The sequence below is a fragment of the Elgaria multicarinata genome, chromosome 3 (genome assembly GCF_023053635.1).
Source record: "Elgaria multicarinata webbii isolate HBS135686 ecotype San Diego chromosome 3, rElgMul1.1.pri, whole genome shotgun sequence".
NCBI lineage: Eukaryota > Metazoa > Chordata > Lepidosauria > Squamata > Anguidae > Elgaria > Elgaria multicarinata.
This window is the reverse complement of record NC_086173.1, coordinates 104,428,292-104,447,013: the sequence shown is the minus strand read 5'-3', so window position 1 is coordinate 104,447,013 and position 18,722 is coordinate 104,428,292. Positions and strand designations below refer to the sequence as shown.

Here is an 18,722-nt window from a genome sequence, read left to right as displayed (position 1 = left end):
CATAGGTTAACTGGCATTAAACTCTAAAGCTTGTTTTGAGCATTTGCTTGACAAAGTGCATCAGAAATACTGTGGCAGAAGTAATTTTTGATGTAGACTACTGTGAAAATAATAGTCAGCAAAGACTTCCACTAAGAATTGTTATGATTTTGTTTATCACTATCACATTTTGGCCCTGTTCAGACCACACACTAAACCATGCTGCTAAACCACAAAATGGTTAACAGAATGCATTAAGGTTAATGCATTCCGTTAACCATTTTGTGGTTAAGCAGCATAGTTTAGCGTGTGGTCTGAACAGTGCCACTGTGAGCCTTTTTTAATTCAAGCTTAGCACTCCCAATCAAAAGACATTGTGGAGTTACTCCATCTTTCCCCCTGCTGAACAGATTTTCTTTGATAAGAAAAAACATGGGGAAAGTGGTGGGAAAGCATGGGAGGCTTACAAATGGAAGATGGCAACATCTGGGGCCCCAGTAACATCCCTTGAATGAGACAGAATAACAGCACAATAAAAGTCTCATCTGAAAGTTCCCGTCATAGCTGAACTGGAAGCAGTAGCAATATAGCCAGAGGTGTACAAAATTATGCATGGTGTGGAGAATGCAGATAGGGAGACATTTCCCCTCCCTCTCCCATAATACTAGAACCCGAGGTCATCCCAGGAAGCTGGGAGATTCAGGACAGATAAAAGGAAGTACTTCTTCACACAGTGCATAGTTAAAGTATGGAATTCACTACCACAAGATGTAGCGATGGCCACCAATTTATATGTCTTTAAAAGGGGGTTGGATAAATTACTGGAGGACAAGGCTATCAATGGCTACTAGCCCTGATGGCTATGCGCTACCTCCAGTATTAGAGGCAGTAAGCCTGTATACATCAGTTGCTGGTCAACATGGGTAGGAGGGTACTATTGCACTGTGTCCTGCTTGTGGGCCCCTGGTTAAAAGCTGGCTGGCCAGTGTGTGAACAGAGTGCTGGACTAAATGGACCTTTGGTCTGATCCAGCATGGCTCGTCTTATGCTCTTAAAAGTATTTTCCTTTCCTATTTGAAGAGGTTACATGATGAAAGTCTCATATTTTGCTTATATTCATATTTTAAGGTCTCTGTCCACAAGAAGCCAGTTATTAAAGAAAGGATAACAAAATAATTACACTGACTGGGTTCTCACGATCATCACAGTGCATTATGGCTTATTTAAGCCCCGGTGGGTTGTGGCATGTGCCAGCCACTCTTTTTCACATTCACGCCACAGTGGGCGGCTGCTATGGCTTATTCCGCCATGCAAACCCAGCAAGGGTGGTTTATGTGAGGTTTAAACAACCATCGCAACACAGATGCCATCCTCCCATGGTTCGCATGACACAGATAAGCTGTGGTGATTGCCCACCACAGCTTGAATATTGAAAATGGCCGCTGACACACACTACAACCAACCATGGATTAAGTAAGCTACAGTGGGCTGTAGCGATCATGCCAACTGGCCCATTGTTCGTTTCTGTTAACTGATGTCCTTGAGAGCGCCTAGTGTCCTGCTTTTCTTCATTTCCATAATTTATATTCTAGACCTATACAGGACAAGAAAATAATTATCAGTGAAATCCCTACCGCTTCTCCTTTGTTTCCAGCTTTCTTTCTTGTCACCATTCTCATTTAATCTGGCTGTTTGTTTTTAAGAGAGTGTTCAGCATTGTAAAGCTCCAAATTCTAAGACTGTTGACCTGCACTGCCAATTTGCCTCCACAAGCAGCGTAACACTGTGCAACTGTGAATTATAATGGAGCATACTATTTCATTTAAGGGACAATTGCTAGGCAAGAGGTATTTAAAAAAACGCAGAACGGACAGAGCATAACAGGATTCTGACACTCCTTACAAAGTGAGAAAAATAAGAGGAAAGGGAATAAACTATAGAAGATACGGGCCCTGTTCAGAAGACACCTTAAACCACGGTTTTAACCATAGTGGTTAAGCCAGAAAGCCAGGCCGTTTTCAGAAGACACCTTAAACCACGGCTTTAACCATGGTGGTTAAGCCAGAAAGCCAGGCCGTTTTCAGAAGACATCGTAAACCATGGCTTTAACCACGGTGGTTAAGCCAGAAAGCAGGGCCGTTTTCAGAAGACATCTTAAACCACGGCTTTAACCACGGTGAATAAGACAAAAAGCCTTATTCACTGTGGTTAAAGCTGTGGTTTAAGGTGTCTTCTGAACACGGCCCGGCTTTCTGGCTTAACCACCGTGGTTAAAGCCGTCATTTAAGGTGTCTTCTGAATAGGGCAAAGGACAATGCCTGGAAAGCCAGCTTGCTGTAAAGGGGAAAGACTGCTGTCAAACTCTGGTCCCAAAATTATGCTCACTGATGTATTAGGGCTTTAGAGACTTTAGTCACCCTGAAAAGATTTTTCCCTTAAAGGTGGCATACAAATATCTTAAAATAAAATTTTAAAAAGTCTGGAAATGTATAAGTCTATAAAAGTTAAACATTTCTAACAAGAAATATCAGTTGGGATACAATTCCAGATTGCCTTGATTTCACTGGGTCTGGGTTTTCATTACCACTTAACATGCAGGAGGAACTTCAATGGGGATTACAAATGTGGAGAAATAAGGCCATCTAGATTTCTTACCCGAGAAAGCTGAACCACCAGTACTCCCAAACACTGCACAGGGGCTGCCGTACCTAAAGTTCTAGAACAGATATCAATGACATCAACTTACCATATTGTTAAAAGCACCATTCGCATTCATACTCGATTTCTGTGTTTTCAGTACATCACTATAATCAGCCCCATTCACGTTCATACTGTGTTTGCGTGTTTTTAGTATGTCGCCATAATCAGCAGCATCAAAATTTGTTTTCCATACCATCACCTGCAAAGTAAAGTCAATCTGAAACAGTTTTCATGTCTGCAAATATTTTGGTAGTCACCCAGAAATAATGTTATTTTTTCACAGGTCTAAGAGAACATCATTGCCTGAATATGAGAATAAAAATTATTTGTCAGAGTACAACAAAGCATTACCCATACTTAAAAAAATATTACTCAAATATAGAAATTTCATTATAAAAGTGTTCTACTGGGGCCTCAATACAGAGCGATTAAGTGTCAACTTTTGAAGAACTGTTCTGAGAACAGTTTGGGACACATGATGGTGTTAAATAGCTAAGGCTAAACAAGTCTCAGGCTGGATTCAAATTGCCTGGGAGCTCCCGTAGAAGCTGAAATGAATGTCCAAAGGCAAATGCAAAATAAGTAAATAAAATGACAACGTTAAAAAAAAAAGGCATAAGATAAATTTGGGATTGTATCTAATAAGCCTTCAGTCACAGACTCACCTTCTGTTAAGCAGTCCCTCCACCATTTTTACTACTAACATTATAAATACACACACACACGAACACACACAGGCAATACAAACCAAACACTAATTATTTAGAAATCCTAGGGAAACAGAAGAGAAGAAAACATGAGCTGTACACGTACCGTTTGAACAAGTCTAACTGAAACCTGTGAAACATACAGGTAATGGGGCTGTACACGTGACACAACGTTCACTTTGGATTATGCAAGCGCTGCTCGGGGATCATCGCATCATGCAAACCCGCCAAACGTAGCTTATGCGAGGGTTAAACAACCCTAGCACAACTCATGGTCTATTTTATGGTTAAGTGAGGGTTGTGGACCTCAATCCTGGGAAATGCTTTCTCTCATATGCACCTTCTTGCATTTTTAGATCAGCTGGGAAGTTTCAAGATTCAAATTCCACCCACTTGTGATGCTAGATCTACAATTATCAGAGCAGGGCTCCCTATGTAGCAGTGCGGTAACTTATAGAACAAGCCCACCAAGGGAACATATTCATTTTTGATACTAAGTTAACATGTTTCTGTTCTCCTAAGCTTTTAAAGTGCTGCTTAGGTTATGTTTCAAATATAAACTCTGCTGTACTCTGCCTTGAGCATTTTTATAGAAAGGCAGTTAATAACGTTTCTAAATCTCATTAAACTGCTTGTAAAACAAATCCCAATCTTTCAGAAGACAGAGGCAGGTTTGAATACATGGAGAATAAAGTAAACAAAAAAACAACAACACAACTATTTGTAAGTTATGTAACACATTGCCATTCTTTTTTCCTAGGTTCAGTTCTACCTAGGTTCAGTTCTCCCCTACCCATGGGGAGACACTTCAACACAATATTAGACTTTGATATTTATATATAAAACAATTTAAGAAAATTTAAAGTAAATACCTGCTCATCAAAGCCTCCGGAAGCAAACAAGTCTCCTGTTCTTGAAAAAGAAACACAGGTAGCTGGTCCCTGTAAAGACAAAGCAACAACTGAGCTATTATGGATTCAACAGACTAAAAATACATGTGATGTTGGGGCAGGTGGGGAAGAGTTTACTCCTCCGTTCTTTTTTTTTTGTTCCAATATTTATTATTTTTATTGTAATTATTTGTATTGTTGCTTTCATTAAATTTATGAGTTACCTTTTGACTCAAGTAGGGGCCCCAAGGTGACTCAGAAGGAAAACAATTTTAAAATGTTATACTCTACCCCCAAACAGTTTATCAAATAGTCTACTAGAAGGCTGAGCTATCCAGTCCCAGTATAGTTAGGCTGGTGGTTCTCCCAAGATGTCTTTTTTGTTGACTTGCTCCTAGTTCCAATGGATTGCCTGCTGTTTTCACAGTATCAGTAAGTTCATCTGTCATTTCTGTAATCTTTGTCTCAAGGTTTTATACTTCAGCCCATTCCTGCCTTAGTTTTTTTATCTAGTTTATATAGTCTTCTGGTTCTAGACCCTCCTTTGAAGTCTTCAGGGCTTTCCGTGCCTTTGTTGGATTTTACTCTTCCAATAGGCTTCTGCTCACTGCTCCGTTTTTTGGCACACTGTAAAATGTTAATTTCACAACTTTGGATACAGACATGCTGTAGAGCCTAACTTTCAACTCTGTTAGTTTGCATGGAATAAATCCTTGGCATCTTCTCCCTTACTGTCCTGCTAAATCACTTTGATTGGCTCGGGAGGTCCTCCTGGTTGTGCCAGTTTGGAGGTGCATTTGACAGCAACTAGAAAATGGGCTTTCTCTGTGGTGGCATTCTCCATGGGCAACGGTCTTCCCCTTGAACTCAGACAGGCACCGACCCTGTTAAACTTTCAGTGCCTCTTGAAAACTTATTTATGTACCCATGTCTTTATTGGTGTTTAATTCCAGGAGGTGGTATTTGATTTTAACTTGGATTATGGCTGTATTTTATTTCAATGTTTGGTTTTATTATTTTCATGTTGTATGTTTTAGATCGTTTTCCTGTTTACATGTTCTTTTTTTATATACACCTGTCATAAAAGGTGGTATAGAAATCCTTAAATAAATAAAATCTTTTTAATAAAAATATCACACCAGGGGGTGGCTAGAGTTTCAGGTCAATCTACCATGTCTTCTTAGTGCTGTCACACACGCCCATTAATTATATTCTATATTTTATTGCTTTATAGTTTTATTTGGTAAACTGCTATGAGGCGGTTTTGCCTCAAAAGGCAGTACTGAAAATATTTTGTAAAAGATAAATAACATTGTACTCAAGTCTTCCCAATCCTAATTCATCACTTGGAATAGACTCTCATTTGCAGTAAGTATGTTACGTTCTTGTGCTGCCCTTCTCAACAGTATCAATCATGATTACAGCTATGCCTTTGTTATGGGGAGAGCGAGCCTACAGTCCCTCGGAGGGCATCCCATGGACCATAGGATATTCCGGAGTCCCCCTCCCATGGACAGTCCTATGACTTTGGAATGGGGATTCTTGAGATTCTATCGCTTCTCCCACTACCCTCATGGCAGCTGCAGAAAGAAGAGCAGCGCCTGCTTTCCGAAGTTGCACCTCATGACTTCAGGGAGGAAGAAAAGGGGGTGTCCCAGTGCACGGGGATCAGAAGCTTCTGTCTAGTGGGTAGCAGGTCAGCGTTTGGCTTATGGACCAGTCCGCGGTCTTGAAAATGGCTCTAGCCTGCTATCCCAATAATTCTCTCTGAACAACATATACAGTTTGGGGATGTATATAAGCTATTGATATGCATGCACATTTGAATAAGGTTTAATAACCATCCAAGACTGATCTGGTTCTGGAACATTCCATTTCTGTACAAGGGAAATGTCAGCAATAGGTCTATGTATTCATTCCAAGTCTTGTTTGTATTTCAAGAGGAAGATATTCCATAAACCAAGACACTCAAGATGCAATCACAGTGCACCAAATTTTGCAGCTGCATATGTCAGCAGAGAGTTAAACTTCTCTTCTGTTACGATCCTTCTGGTATGAAGAGTAAGCACCATTATAATTAAAGACAGCAATGTAAACTTGGCAACCTTGCTTATGTAAACTAGAGCTAATCAGCTGGTAATGAATTCCTGGTACATCAATAGTTACGTCATAGCATATCTCAGGAATCCAAGATTTTTCTCATGAGTAATTATCCCAGAGCACTAGTCAGCTGTCAGAATAAGAACCAAATCCAAGCTGGGCAGTGTCTTCAGCACAAATATGTGAATTATTAAAAAAAAATAACAAGCTGTTCATCTGTGTGACTAAAATTCCCCACAGACTTGACACTTGATTTTGAAATGCTTGCATCTTTAGCACTGTTTTCATCCATAGTTGCTAACAACTCAGATTTCGCTATAATTCTGAAAACCTTTCAAATGGCACATCAACTAGGAAGATAACTGTTGGCCTGCATAACAAACACTATACACACATATGCATCAGGATTCTCTAGTTATTCAGAATACAAAGTATATTTAAGAATTTTCTGAAGGTTGCAGGGATGGGATGAAGGCATATATCATATCACATTATTTGGAGACTATGAGAAGACAAGAAGGACCCCCTAAAGTCTTTCCAGGAGATTTCAGTGTGATACTACCATATAGCAATGCCTGCTAGCTGCTTACAACCCAACATCTAGAAGCTTCTTTGTGTTGATGCCCCAGCTGGGCAACTGCCTGCCCAATGAGAAACCCTTCTTCCTCCTTATTAGCTTATAGAAGAAGGCAAGTGAAAATGATGGTTTTATTTAAGAATGTTTTCACTGATGTCAAATTCTACTGCATCTGACTTTTACCCACCTACACCCCATGAAAATAGCAATGTGTGCATGTGGGAGTGGGGTGGATGCCTGTCCATATGCCTTCTTGGTCTGTGTCTTCTTTCTGTGTGCTCTTGCTCCCTTATTGCCTTGCTTCCCCTGCACCAGCCACTGTATCCTCGCCCACTCCCAGCCATTCCACTGTCCTCCTCCCCAGTGCTGTCATGATTTTTTCCTCCACAGCCACTCCACTCTCCCCAAGCTTAACAGGCAGCAGCGACAAATCCTTTTTCTGTTTTGTTTGTTTACACTTTTATCAAGCGATGCTGCAAAGCAAAGCACCCCGTCCCCTGCCATCTTCATTTCGCAAGGATGCCTCTAGGTCCACATGGGGCCCAGCGGGTGCATGGTGGCCAGGGAGAGGGCTCTCTCAAACATGGCACCTTTTATGGAATCCACTCCGCTGAGAAGTTTGCCTTGTGCCAAGCTTGGTTTTTTTGGGGAGCTAAGCAATTACCTTTTACTTGCGCAAGCATCCCAGCAGGCTTTATAGCTCATTTTAGTTGTGTTCCAATGGGGTCATATGCACGACACAACAAGCCAGTGGGTTAAATAATGTGAAGCTGCAGCTGCCATTTTGAATACACAAACCCCGCTCAAGGGTTGTCCCATTGTATGAACCCATCAAGCATAGGTTATGTGAGGGTTAAACAACCCTCACACAACCCTTAGTCTGTTTTAACCCTCACATAACCCACAAATGCCAGCTTCACACAACACAGCAATCCCTGAGCAGGGCTTGGACCTACTACTTGGCACCCATGTGCACTGTGGCTTGTCTGAATCTGATCTCTGTTTCTTACAGGATTTTTTTATTCTACTGATTTTATGGCTTTTTAAAAATTCTGTTTGTTTGTTTCTATGTTGTCTGTGTCTCTGTGCACGCTATTTGTTTATATGAATGGTTTTTTCATGAATCACCCAGAGGGCTTCGGCTATGAAGTGGTATAGAAATATAATAAATGAAATATGTGAATTAACTTGTATACCATCCTGGGCGACTTGCACTAAAAGAAAGATTATAAACCCATTAAATAAATAAAATAAAAACTGTTTGTGCAACCCTATCAAGGGGCTGGGGGGGGGAGATCTTCCCAGGGGGCATAGGATTGCAACTTATTTCATGTGCGACTTTTCTTACATAGAGAATCTCCACATATCTTTTAAATAAGTATATGTCAAGTGTGAAAACAGGCATGTTTCTTTTCTAAAATTACACATGTGTAAATGAATCTGTACACAAGCTGCAGAGTACACAAATTTTGTTAAAGAATGTGTACATAGAGGTTCTAAGGTTTATACAAACCAATCGTTTCTAAAGCAATTTTCCTCACCTGGTGGCCATGAAGTGTATAGAGCAGCCTTCCCTCTAGCAAATCTAGTATTTTTAGAGTTGAATCATTAGAAGCAGTAATGAGGTAGTTTCCAGAGGAGTGAAAGGACAGGCTGTTCACTGAAGCACTGTGTACTAAAAAACACACACCAAAGGACACATACATTACTAACATGAATTTACAGAAAAAAATACCAAATTAAATAAAAAGATGTATAAGCCACAAAATCTTTCAAACAGAGAACGTCTGAAAGACCATTTGCTGCTCATAATTGTCATGAGATACCCGTGTGAGTTTTCCAAGCACCCTTGGAAAAAAGACTGTTGGTCTACAAAAACTGGCACAGGAATAAATGGTGAGGGCCACACCAATTAATGGCACTCTGCCTCAGAGGTTCCCAAGACTTGTCATCACTGCAATTAAAAAAAAAACCCAAACACAAACAATTAATTAAGCTCTAATTAATTATTTTTGGCTAAGTAACTCACAGGGGTTCAAAAGATGTACAGCAGACCCCTTTAGTTTTTAACAAAACTGCAAGCAGTAAAAAAGTAGAGCCAATTTTAGCAATAAAACTAGCCTGGGGCCCTTCCGTTCAACCGGCTGTATTTATGAGCTCCTCTTTCTCCTCCTCCTCCTCTGACCTTTTCATGATTGTGTTCTCTACCTTGACCATTCTGCCTATCTCAATGCCATGTGGTTAGTTGTACTGATGGCAGAGAGAGCCCAGGAAGCCTTGAGCCAGAATTTGAACTGCAAATTCAAAGTTCACGAGCAACACTTATTAAACTAAACTGCAAAGATATAGCCTACATACCGTAGACTTTTAAATGACATTTTGCTGGTGCAGAATGATTGAGCAATTCTGGAGCCTTTATGATGGAAACAGATAAAATTATCAATACTGGCTGTTTACAGTATGCAAGACATTTTTGGACTGAGAGCAACCTAAAGTAGTGTTGGTATATATATATATTTTTAAATAGAATGCTAAGTCCCAAATCCAACTTATTTAAATTAATTCCCTAAAGGTATAGTGATCTTTTATTGTGACTTTGATGTTTTGTAGAGCCTTGTGTGGCGCAGAGCGGTAAAGCAGCAGTTTCTGCAGCTGAAACTCTCCCCACGACCTGAGTTCGATCCCAGCGGAAGCTGGTTTCAGGCAGCCGGCTCGGGTCGACTCAGCCTTCCATCCTTCCGAGGTTGGTAAAATGAGTACCCAGCTAGCTGGGGGAAAGGTAATCACGGCCAGGGAAGGCAACGGCAAACCACCCCACTATAAGGCCTGCCAAGAAAACGTCAGCGAAAGCTGGTGTCCCTCCAAGAGTCAGTAATGACTCAGTGCTTGCACGAGAGGTTCCTTTCCTTTCCTTGATGTTTTGTAGCTTGGCTGTTTAGTGTATTAGACACAGAAAACACAGTATTAAAAACAAACGTTTCACATAGAAACTAATACTCTCTCTGCACAATGATATAACCATGAAAGAGGCCTCTTCTGATTTTGTTTTGTACTTATTTTTCTATAAAAATGGAAATGTATTACATTTACAGCCAATGTCTCTAAATCAAAGTTCTGCATGCCGGTGGATGCAGCCCTTTCTGATATTTATAAAATGTGGGAGAAAACAAATTACTCACTATTAAGTATTCATCTGCTTGAGAATCCATCTCTATGCTTAACAAAGGAAGACTTCAACAGTGTGCTACTTACCTTGATAATGCTGCAGAAGCCTATTCATCCTAACATCCCATACTTTCACTGTGTTATCTGTGCCAGCTGAAGCGATACATGTTCCACTCGGGTGAAAGTCCACATGCGGTACAAATCTGCAAAGTTCAAAAAGCAAATTTAAATTTCTTCTCTTTTGGAGAAAGACAAATCTATCAAACCAAACAACAAATGAAAAATACTAGTTATTCAGAAGTTGAGCATTCTGTTACTTCACACAACTGTCTCCTACTTAACGCTTTCTTAAAAAGGTAAGATGGATATTAAAGCTTTCTGTGGGCCAGTTTCACTTAAGGCCAGTCACCATGAGAAGACTTTCTCCAGCCCATGACACTAGCCTTCTTACATCAATGTAAGAAGTAAGGAAATCCACAAATGGCAGAACCCCAAACTCTTTCCTCAGTTTAGGGGTTAAATAAATGCACTAACCTCTTGGGAGGCAGGCCTGAGCAGCCCTGCAGAATACTGCACACCCCAGGGAGGAGGGATTATCCTCTCTGCAGTATCGTAACTCAATTCCCTTCATGTGAGGGCACATTCAAACGGAACAGTCACCAAGTGAAACCAACACGTCTCTGTTTTATGGCCTTCACCAAGGCAGATTAGGCATAGAGAATGCTCATCCGTTGGTGGAAGTTTTGCCCTGCACTTCACACACTTTCTAAACGGGGCCTTGAGGGCCATGCGCCTCTCTTGTAAGACGCTCTTTTCTTCTTCTTCTTCTTCTTTTTTTTTTATTAAACAAAGGAACAAAATAAACTAACACAAGAAATTAAAATAACAACTTTTTTTGCGTTTTCCGAAAACTATTCGCTAGAGAAGTTCCTACGTACGAGTTGCCACAATGGCAGTCGAAGAAAAACTGAGGTTTGAGCGGGAATAGTCAGCGCTTGCGCAGTAGGAGGGGACTAGATTCCCGCCCAAAAACGTTTCCTTTAGCTTTAGAAGTATCCGATACGAGCCCCGCGCAGGCGCGGAGCCCATATGTGTGATGCATAGAGACCACGAAGAAGAACCTAGAAAGTCGCAAAAGTGCAAAGGCCTTTATGCAATGAAACATTCAGAATAGGACGAAAACGTTTTAAAGTTCTTGTACATCGGAATATCAAGGCTCTAAGCATGACCCCACAAATAGTAGCTGGTTTTGGTAGCCAATTATCCCACCCTTCGTGTGCGCTTCCCAGGACACCCTCATTGCCCCTGCCCCCTTCCCTACTGACCTCATTATTCCTCATATACACCTACTAGACTACTCTTACCATCCTCACCTATCTGACATAAAATGCACATGGGGTAGTTTGATGGGGCTGGACTGAAGCATATTTTCATCAGGCCAGAGCAGAGGAAACAGCTCCCCAATTTTGTTGGCTGTAGAAATGGCTGGAACATTTACAGTCACCTCTGGTGAGCGTGCTTGTAGGCCTCTGCTCTGATTATTAGCACACTTACTTGGAACCACTTTCCAAAAATCTTTTAGGGTGGAAGATAAATGAAACAGACGGCTATGTTTATATCTTCAAAAAAATAAAAATGGGAAGAATCTTCAGGTATCTCCCAAAAATGGGACAAGACCCTGAACACCCAAGGAACTGTACTGATACTTGCCCACCATGCTCACAGAAAGAATGTATACATTCTCTGCTTGCTTTATCCCAAAGTTTGACAGTTTTGTCATCGCTAGATGATACGATCAATCTTCCGTCAGGAGAAAATCTAAAATAAAGCAAACATATAAATAAGAGGGAACAGAAGTGAGATCTGGTTTCTAAATTATTTCAGATGTATACAGCTAATAAGACTTGCGCTGAATTAATAGGCTTATAAAAATCAATTTTTAGCATTTCCCCTTCAACAAACTACTTGAACATTGCCTTATTAACTATAAATATAGTCAGGTTGGAGCTCAAAGGAACTAATTTATTCCATATCTTCTCATTCTATTCTCCATACCGACCTAGGCTAGAAGATGGGATTTTCCTTTCCAACAAGACAGGAGCTTGCTGGAATCATAACTGGAGCTCTGGAATGTGGCTAATTCTTAAAGTTGGTGGGTGCCCATATTAAAAGATGAATGAATGTGTACATAAATTCAGGAAAGATTTCAGGTCTTCAGTTGTGTACAAAAGCCCTACTGAGGCATTTTGCTGTCCACATGAGTAACATTATTTGAAGAGACAGTGCACACTGGCCCCACTCCACGGTTGCATTCTCTGACAACCCCCGGGGAAGCCTTTGGGGACAGCCCACAGGCGTTCCACAGGTTTCCCCCATCAGACCTTCCTCCATTGCATGAACAGTATGTGGGCAGATGAAGGGCAGCCCCACTATTCCCTAATGTAATATTATTCTCATGGAAAGAAAAAACCCTGTTTTGACCCCACCCACCTCACCACAACAGTGTCAAGCAGAGATGTAGTTTTACTTACTTAGCACAGCGAACCCAGTTTATGTGCTGACTTAGTGAGAATAAGAATTTTTGCCTGTGGACAGCCCATACTTTAACTGTTTTGTCATCAGAGGCAGTGACCAACGACTGGCCGTCGCTAGAAAAGTGAACACTTCTGACCGTTGCTGTATGAGCCTTGAACGCAGTCGATTCTCCTTTGCTAAGTTTAGGGGGGAAAGCACAACAGAAGACGAAGACAATGTATTCCAAACAGTTTGACGCTTACGCACATTTGCCTACCCGTTTCTAATATACACATTTACGTTAAGAGGAAATTGTTGATCTTAACTGTACACAGCACGCCAAACACAGGAAGAAATTGTTCTACTTAAATTTAGTTACTGGAACAGCTTCTTAGTTACTGGAACAGCTCCTAACTTTAGGCAACTTGCGTTTGTACCCTTTACTCAAAATATTAATAATAAAAAGAAATGTTTGAAGTAGTCAAGTCAAAACACTGTCCTATTAAACTATTTATTCCAATGATGCAGTAAGAAAAAGTACATGTAAGAACATCACGTCAGATGTCTTACTGCAAAAAGGGAAAGAGCTTATAAATAGGGAAAGGGCTTATAAATACAAGAAGGGCAAATTTATTTTATTTATTGCATTTATATCCCACCATTTTTCCTCCAAGGAACCCAAGGCGGTGTACATAATCATCATCCTCTCCATTTTATCCTCACAGCAACCACCCTGTGAGTTAGGTTGGGCTGAGAGTCTGTCACTGGCCCAAAGTTATCCAGTGAGTTTCCATGGCTGAGTGGGGACTAGAACTCGGATCTCCTGACTCCCAGTCCAACACTTTAGCCACTACACCACACTACACTACACTGGCTCCAATTGAGAGCCAGAGAAGCTTTATAACCACCCATTGAGGAACGCACATTTTATCACATTCATATATCGCTTCACTTTAGTATTTTCTTACATAAGTAATGCTTTATAAATATTTTGTGTGTTCTTGCATATAACTCAACAGTTTACATGAAACTAAAAACTGTCAAACTAGGAATCATTGCCAAAAACAAGCGCCTGGGTGCCTGCGGCAATTCCCCATGTAAAAGTTCTGCTAACTGGTTTGTATTTTCCTCTCCAATAGTGTACTGCTACTTCTTAAAAGCTGATATGACAGGCTGCTTGCCAGACAGTTACATACAGGAAACCACCAGAGAGAAAAGTCTTAGTTCAGCATGTTCCTGAAAAATGGAACACCACAGAACACACATGCCGTCACTGATCCTGCCAGGAAAATGTATCCTCTCCAGTCATCCCAAGATACAACATGGGCTAGATGGGATAAATCAATAGCTTCTTCCTGCTTAGGCAAGAGAGAAATTTGGTAGCACTATTCCTTCACTACCACTAGCCAGGATTGTTCTGGTCTTGAACTCATATATGATAGGGGCCATATTTGGAATCAAGCCAATATTAGTTCTGCAAGTTGACTGTGCCCCACGTGAGGTCACACACACACAAGCAAAGAGCTTCTTAAGGCGCAATCCTATGCATATTTAGACAGAAAAAAGTCCTACAATTTCCAGCATGCCCCACTTAGCGTGGCTGGCTGGAGAGATGCTGGGAGCTGTAGGACTTTTTTTTCAGTCTGAACCTGCATAGAATTGCACCCTTAACCTCATTCTCTCTAGTTTGAAGTGCAACAGAGGCTTTGGCTTTGCTCTCTTCCTATATATGACTTTTTTGCACTGATTAAAAAAAATAATCACAGAAAAATAATTTCTGCTTCCAATGTTAAAAAACTGCCACGTTCACCTTGATTGAATTTGCTTTTAAAAACACACACACACAAATCTTGGAGAACTCCGAGAGTGAGGAAAATCACATGCAGAACTTAGCATAAGAAGGCAGTGGACTAGTATATACTTACACACTGGGCACCCACAACCGAACCATTTTGTCTCTAGAGCCTGAAGCAATCAAATGGCCAGACGGTGAAAAATGAACACACATTACTGCATCTTTGTGACCCACAAAGCGATAGGCTCTCATCTGAGGTTTCATACTCCAAATCATCAAGCATGAATCCATAGAGCCACTTACTAGATTAAATAAAAGAAGATGCTCATCACCATTCTTAAATTACACTGGAAACAGATCACACACACACATAGTCAGCAGAAATATCAACCTCAAATTCTCTGTTTCCTTTGAAAGAACATAGTATTCACTAATCACAGAACTGAAAGCAAATACACAAGTTATCCAAGTTCAGCCTCTGGCAATAGCAGGATTACCTAAAAATAAAGTATGCTTCTTGGAGTCGCTTCTTAAAAATAGCCAGTGAAACAAATTGGAAGAATTATAAGCATCCAAGTTGTTCCACAACCAAACTATTCTTGCAGTTTGGAAGCATTTCCCAAAATTCCATTTAATATCCCTTTGCTGCAAACTGAATCTATTATTCTTTTGCCTTTCTTCTGGGGTCTGGTACACATGTTTTCTTAGATGTTTAAATATTTTAGATGTTTAAAAAAACAGACTTTCCTTCAATTTAGACAGATATGTCTAGTTCTATAACTCTTTTTCTTATGTTCCTGTTGCTCTGTTCTAAATTATCTGTGGCTTGTTGCTATCTTTCTTACTATGTATTAGCTAAAACTAAGGGGAGTACACCATCCAGGAGCCCGATCACAAACAGCATACTCTGCCAAACATCATTCATCTTCTAGTTAAAAGCAGATGCAACACTTATTGGCTCAGTTCAGACAATATGTTAATCAACACTGTGTGAAAACTCCACTCAACGGTGGAGTTTTTAGGAGGTACTTTCCACACATGTTTTAACTCCACCACTGTGTGACTGTGGGCTACCGTGGAGTTGAGTAAAATCTATCGCAATGTTTAATTGACAATTCCTCCACCCTCTCTCCTCCCCTGGTCCTCCCGATGGTATCCCATCAGCCAACCCCAGCAGCTCTCATAGAGCAGTACTTGCTCCTTTCGTCACTCTTGCCAGGGAACTCTGTAGCCAGTGGGAAATGTCAACTCAATGCAATGGAAAACTCCACGAAGCCCTCCACACAACACACAACACAATGGTTGTGCAGGAACTCTCCATTGCACAGCATGGATATTCAGTGTGGAATATTTTTTTTTAAAAAAAAAACCTCCACCATGGGGTGGAGTTTTCCTGCAAGAAAACATATTTCTCTGTGGTGGTATAACAACTCCACCATGGAGTTCTAAAATCACCATTCAGAAACGTGTTGTCTGAACTGAGCCTTTATATAACTGTGTATATTTATTTGTTTTTTTAAGAATGCATAGTTTACATTTTGGAATTAAAATCTTAACACTGTATTCTGAATGATCTGGAGACAACTTTATTTGGTTTTTCTTATATGAAATGTAACTTACCTAGTTGTTTCTTATTTAGACTGAAATCCACACTAGTTACTGCATCTCGGTGGCCTTTGAAATGCCTCTCCAACGTTGGATCTTCCTACAGGGAAAAAAAAATCATATTGGACTAATTTTCCGTATAGGTAAAAAAAAACATTTCTGAAGCAAGAGGAATACATAGTTTTTAAAGGATGCACACATGTCATAAGAGACATCGTTCTTACTGTGATTTGTTACTGTTTCATTTTGTAAGCCTCTCCAAGAGTTTCATTTCAAGAGAGGATAGTACTGCTTTGTCTTTCAGCAGTTACTTGGTCAACACAAGCAGTGAGGGATTCCATGCAGGCAAGTGTCTGGGCTAGCAGGGAAGACAGATCACTCAGTCCCTCATCCAATAGCCCATGGCATTTTTCTGCTGGCCCTGAAGGAAGGCAAGCCTTTCTCTGCAGCTAGCAAGGAAAATAAGCACACTAATGAACAAAGGCCAGAGAGATCCAGCTCTCCTCTGCCAGCCCATTTGGTAAAAGGCCATATTTTTCCTAGCCTGCTAAGCAGTCTGTAGCCTTTAAGCAGGCTAGTCACTTTTTCGGCCTTATAGGGGCGAATAAGCATTTTAAATTAAAATTAGTAAGCCGTCTTAGAAGAGGCATTCTTCTTATATGTGAGAGAAAGGAGAATGCCTCTTTTAACCTGATACTGGCCATCTGCAAGTGTATGTTATTTTATAAGCACCTGCATTAACAATATTTTTTAAAAAAATAATCTCCTCCCTGATGAATTGAGGATAAAAGTTTTTTTAATTGATGAATTTAATAGATTAGGGCACAATCCTATGGCAATGCCATAAGCCTCCAAACTTGGAAACATACAGGCATCCTATGCAGAGTGGGAAGAGCAGGGGAGACCAGTTTTACCTCCCTGCTCCTCCTATTCTGCATATTGGCTAAATGGGCTTTTTCACCCATCTAGCTGGGGATCAGCGGTGCAGGAGGGACAGAGACTAGAACAGGCCTGGGGATACATGATATTTGGCTTCCCCAGCCCCCTACCATCCCTGCCCACCAGCACACACCCTTTACCCCCTCTCCATGGTCGCAAATTTCTCAATATGCGGTTCTCTCCATGTCAGCTGTGAGGGGGAGGAAGTGCAGATTACTGGATCTGCACCCTAGATTATCCTATGCCTCTGCGAGCCTAAGAGTTGCAGCTTTAGAGTTAAAATAATCCAGACTTAGTCATGCTTAGAGCAGACCCACTAAAATGAAGGTTAGTCATCTCTACCCATTAATTTCAATAGGTCTACTCAAAGCAGGACTAAGTCTGGATCTAAGCCAGTATCATTAAGCAGCCTCCCCCAACGTGGTGACCTCCAGATGTTTTTGATTTCAGTTCCCATCAGTTATTCTGAAACATCCCAGGAAGGCTATGCTCCCTAGCATAAATTCGTAGGGTGGGCAGATTTTTTAAAAAAAGGTCAGGGTTCCTGCACTCCTACAGTTGTGTAGAAGAAGGCATTTCAGCAGATGTCTGGATCGTCCCCCACCCCATAGGTTTTAACCGTTCCAAACATGGCAGGCAGGAACTCAGCAGGTGAAGCACAAGGATTCGGCAAAGAAAAACTTCACCTACTGCACTCTAGCAGCTGTTATTGACAAAATAAAAAGGGGGGGGGAGCACGCCTACTTCTAGACACAAGGGCAGCTGTTCTTTTTGCACTAAGCACGTGAATCGCCCGTGCCATGTTAAGATTATCAGGCTGTGGGGCTTTCTTGTGTCATGCCCGGCAACACCCTTATTTCAGTTCCACTTACTTCCATTTTAAAAAAGTTTTATAATGAGGGCGAAAGAAGCGCCCTTAACCTCTAGCATGATGAAATGTTCCTTTTCATCTCTCCCCTCTTCTTGGCAACCTACGATTTCTGTCTGCTCAGGACAACTTATGTGGGTCTTTGAACAAGAAACAATTCGTAGCAGGAGGCTGAAGTCCCTGGCCCTACTGCAAGGTCTCCCTTCCACGCCCTCCTCCGCGGGGCCCGGCGCTTCCCACCCAGACCCCCAGCCGCCGCCGCCGCCCTCCTCCTCCTCCTCCTCCTCCTCCTCCTCGCCTCCCTCTTCCGAGAAGCCTGTCTGGACGGCCGCCGAAAGCCATCCAGCCCCACCGCTGCCCTTACCAGGCAGGCAAACGCCATGGCGCCGCGAAAGCCGAAGCGGAACCGAGAGCCCTCACGGTTGTTGTTGCCGCCGGAGCGATTCAGTTTGCCCGCTTCTCCGACCGCCTTAGTAACGGCGTCCTGCGCTTAAAGGGAAGGCGGGAAAGTGAGGGACGCTGTCCTCCGACAGGAAAGGAAGCGCGTCGTAACTAGGCCGCGTTTTTTGAGTTGGTGGGAGTTGAGGGAGCCGCAGCGCCCTGTGTTTGTAGAGGGCGAGGAGGAGGTGGTGGTGGTGGTCTTCTGGCTAGGGAAGCAGTGTTGGATGGAAGAGAAGGGGGACATTTCCTAAGAAGCAGAGGTGGGCAACTGGTAGCCCTCTAGATGTTGTTGGACTCCAACTCCCACGAGCCCCAACCAGGATGGCCAATGGTTGGAGAAGCTGGGTGTTGTATTCCAGTAACAGGAATACAACAGATTTCCCACTCCTGCTAGGAAACAACAGCCAGTGGTTGAAGCCCCTTACAGCTTTATCACACCAGC

At 41.7% G+C, this 18,722-nt stretch overlaps 1 protein-coding gene across 2 annotated transcripts in view; it reads right to left on the bottom strand.

The window, feature by feature from the left end:
• POC1A (POC1 centriolar protein A) overlaps positions 1-18,358 on the bottom strand; it is a 32,647-nt gene extending 14,289 nt beyond the window's left edge. Inside the window, exons 1-9 of one of the 2 annotated variants that reach the window (XM_063121140.1) lie at positions 18,204-18,358; positions 16,048-16,132; positions 14,558-14,729; positions 12,650-12,829; positions 11,829-11,936; positions 10,206-10,321; positions 8,495-8,628; positions 4,259-4,327; positions 2,726-2,878 (exon numbers count right to left, since the gene is read on the bottom strand). In XM_063121140.1, coding sequence (XP_062977210.1) covers positions 2,726-2,878; positions 4,259-4,327; positions 8,495-8,628; positions 10,206-10,321; positions 11,829-11,936; positions 12,650-12,829; positions 14,558-14,729; positions 16,048-16,132; positions 18,204-18,221 — 1,035 coding nt within the window. In that variant the 5' untranslated portion in view covers positions 18,222-18,358. Of the gene's footprint in view, positions 1-2,725; positions 2,879-4,258; positions 4,328-8,494; positions 8,629-10,205; positions 10,322-11,828; positions 11,937-12,649; positions 12,830-14,557; positions 14,730-16,047; positions 16,133-18,203 lie in introns of those variants that run through there. The other variant, XM_063121141.1, reaches the window with a different exon arrangement.
• Positions 18,359-18,722: the final 364 nt, after the last annotated feature.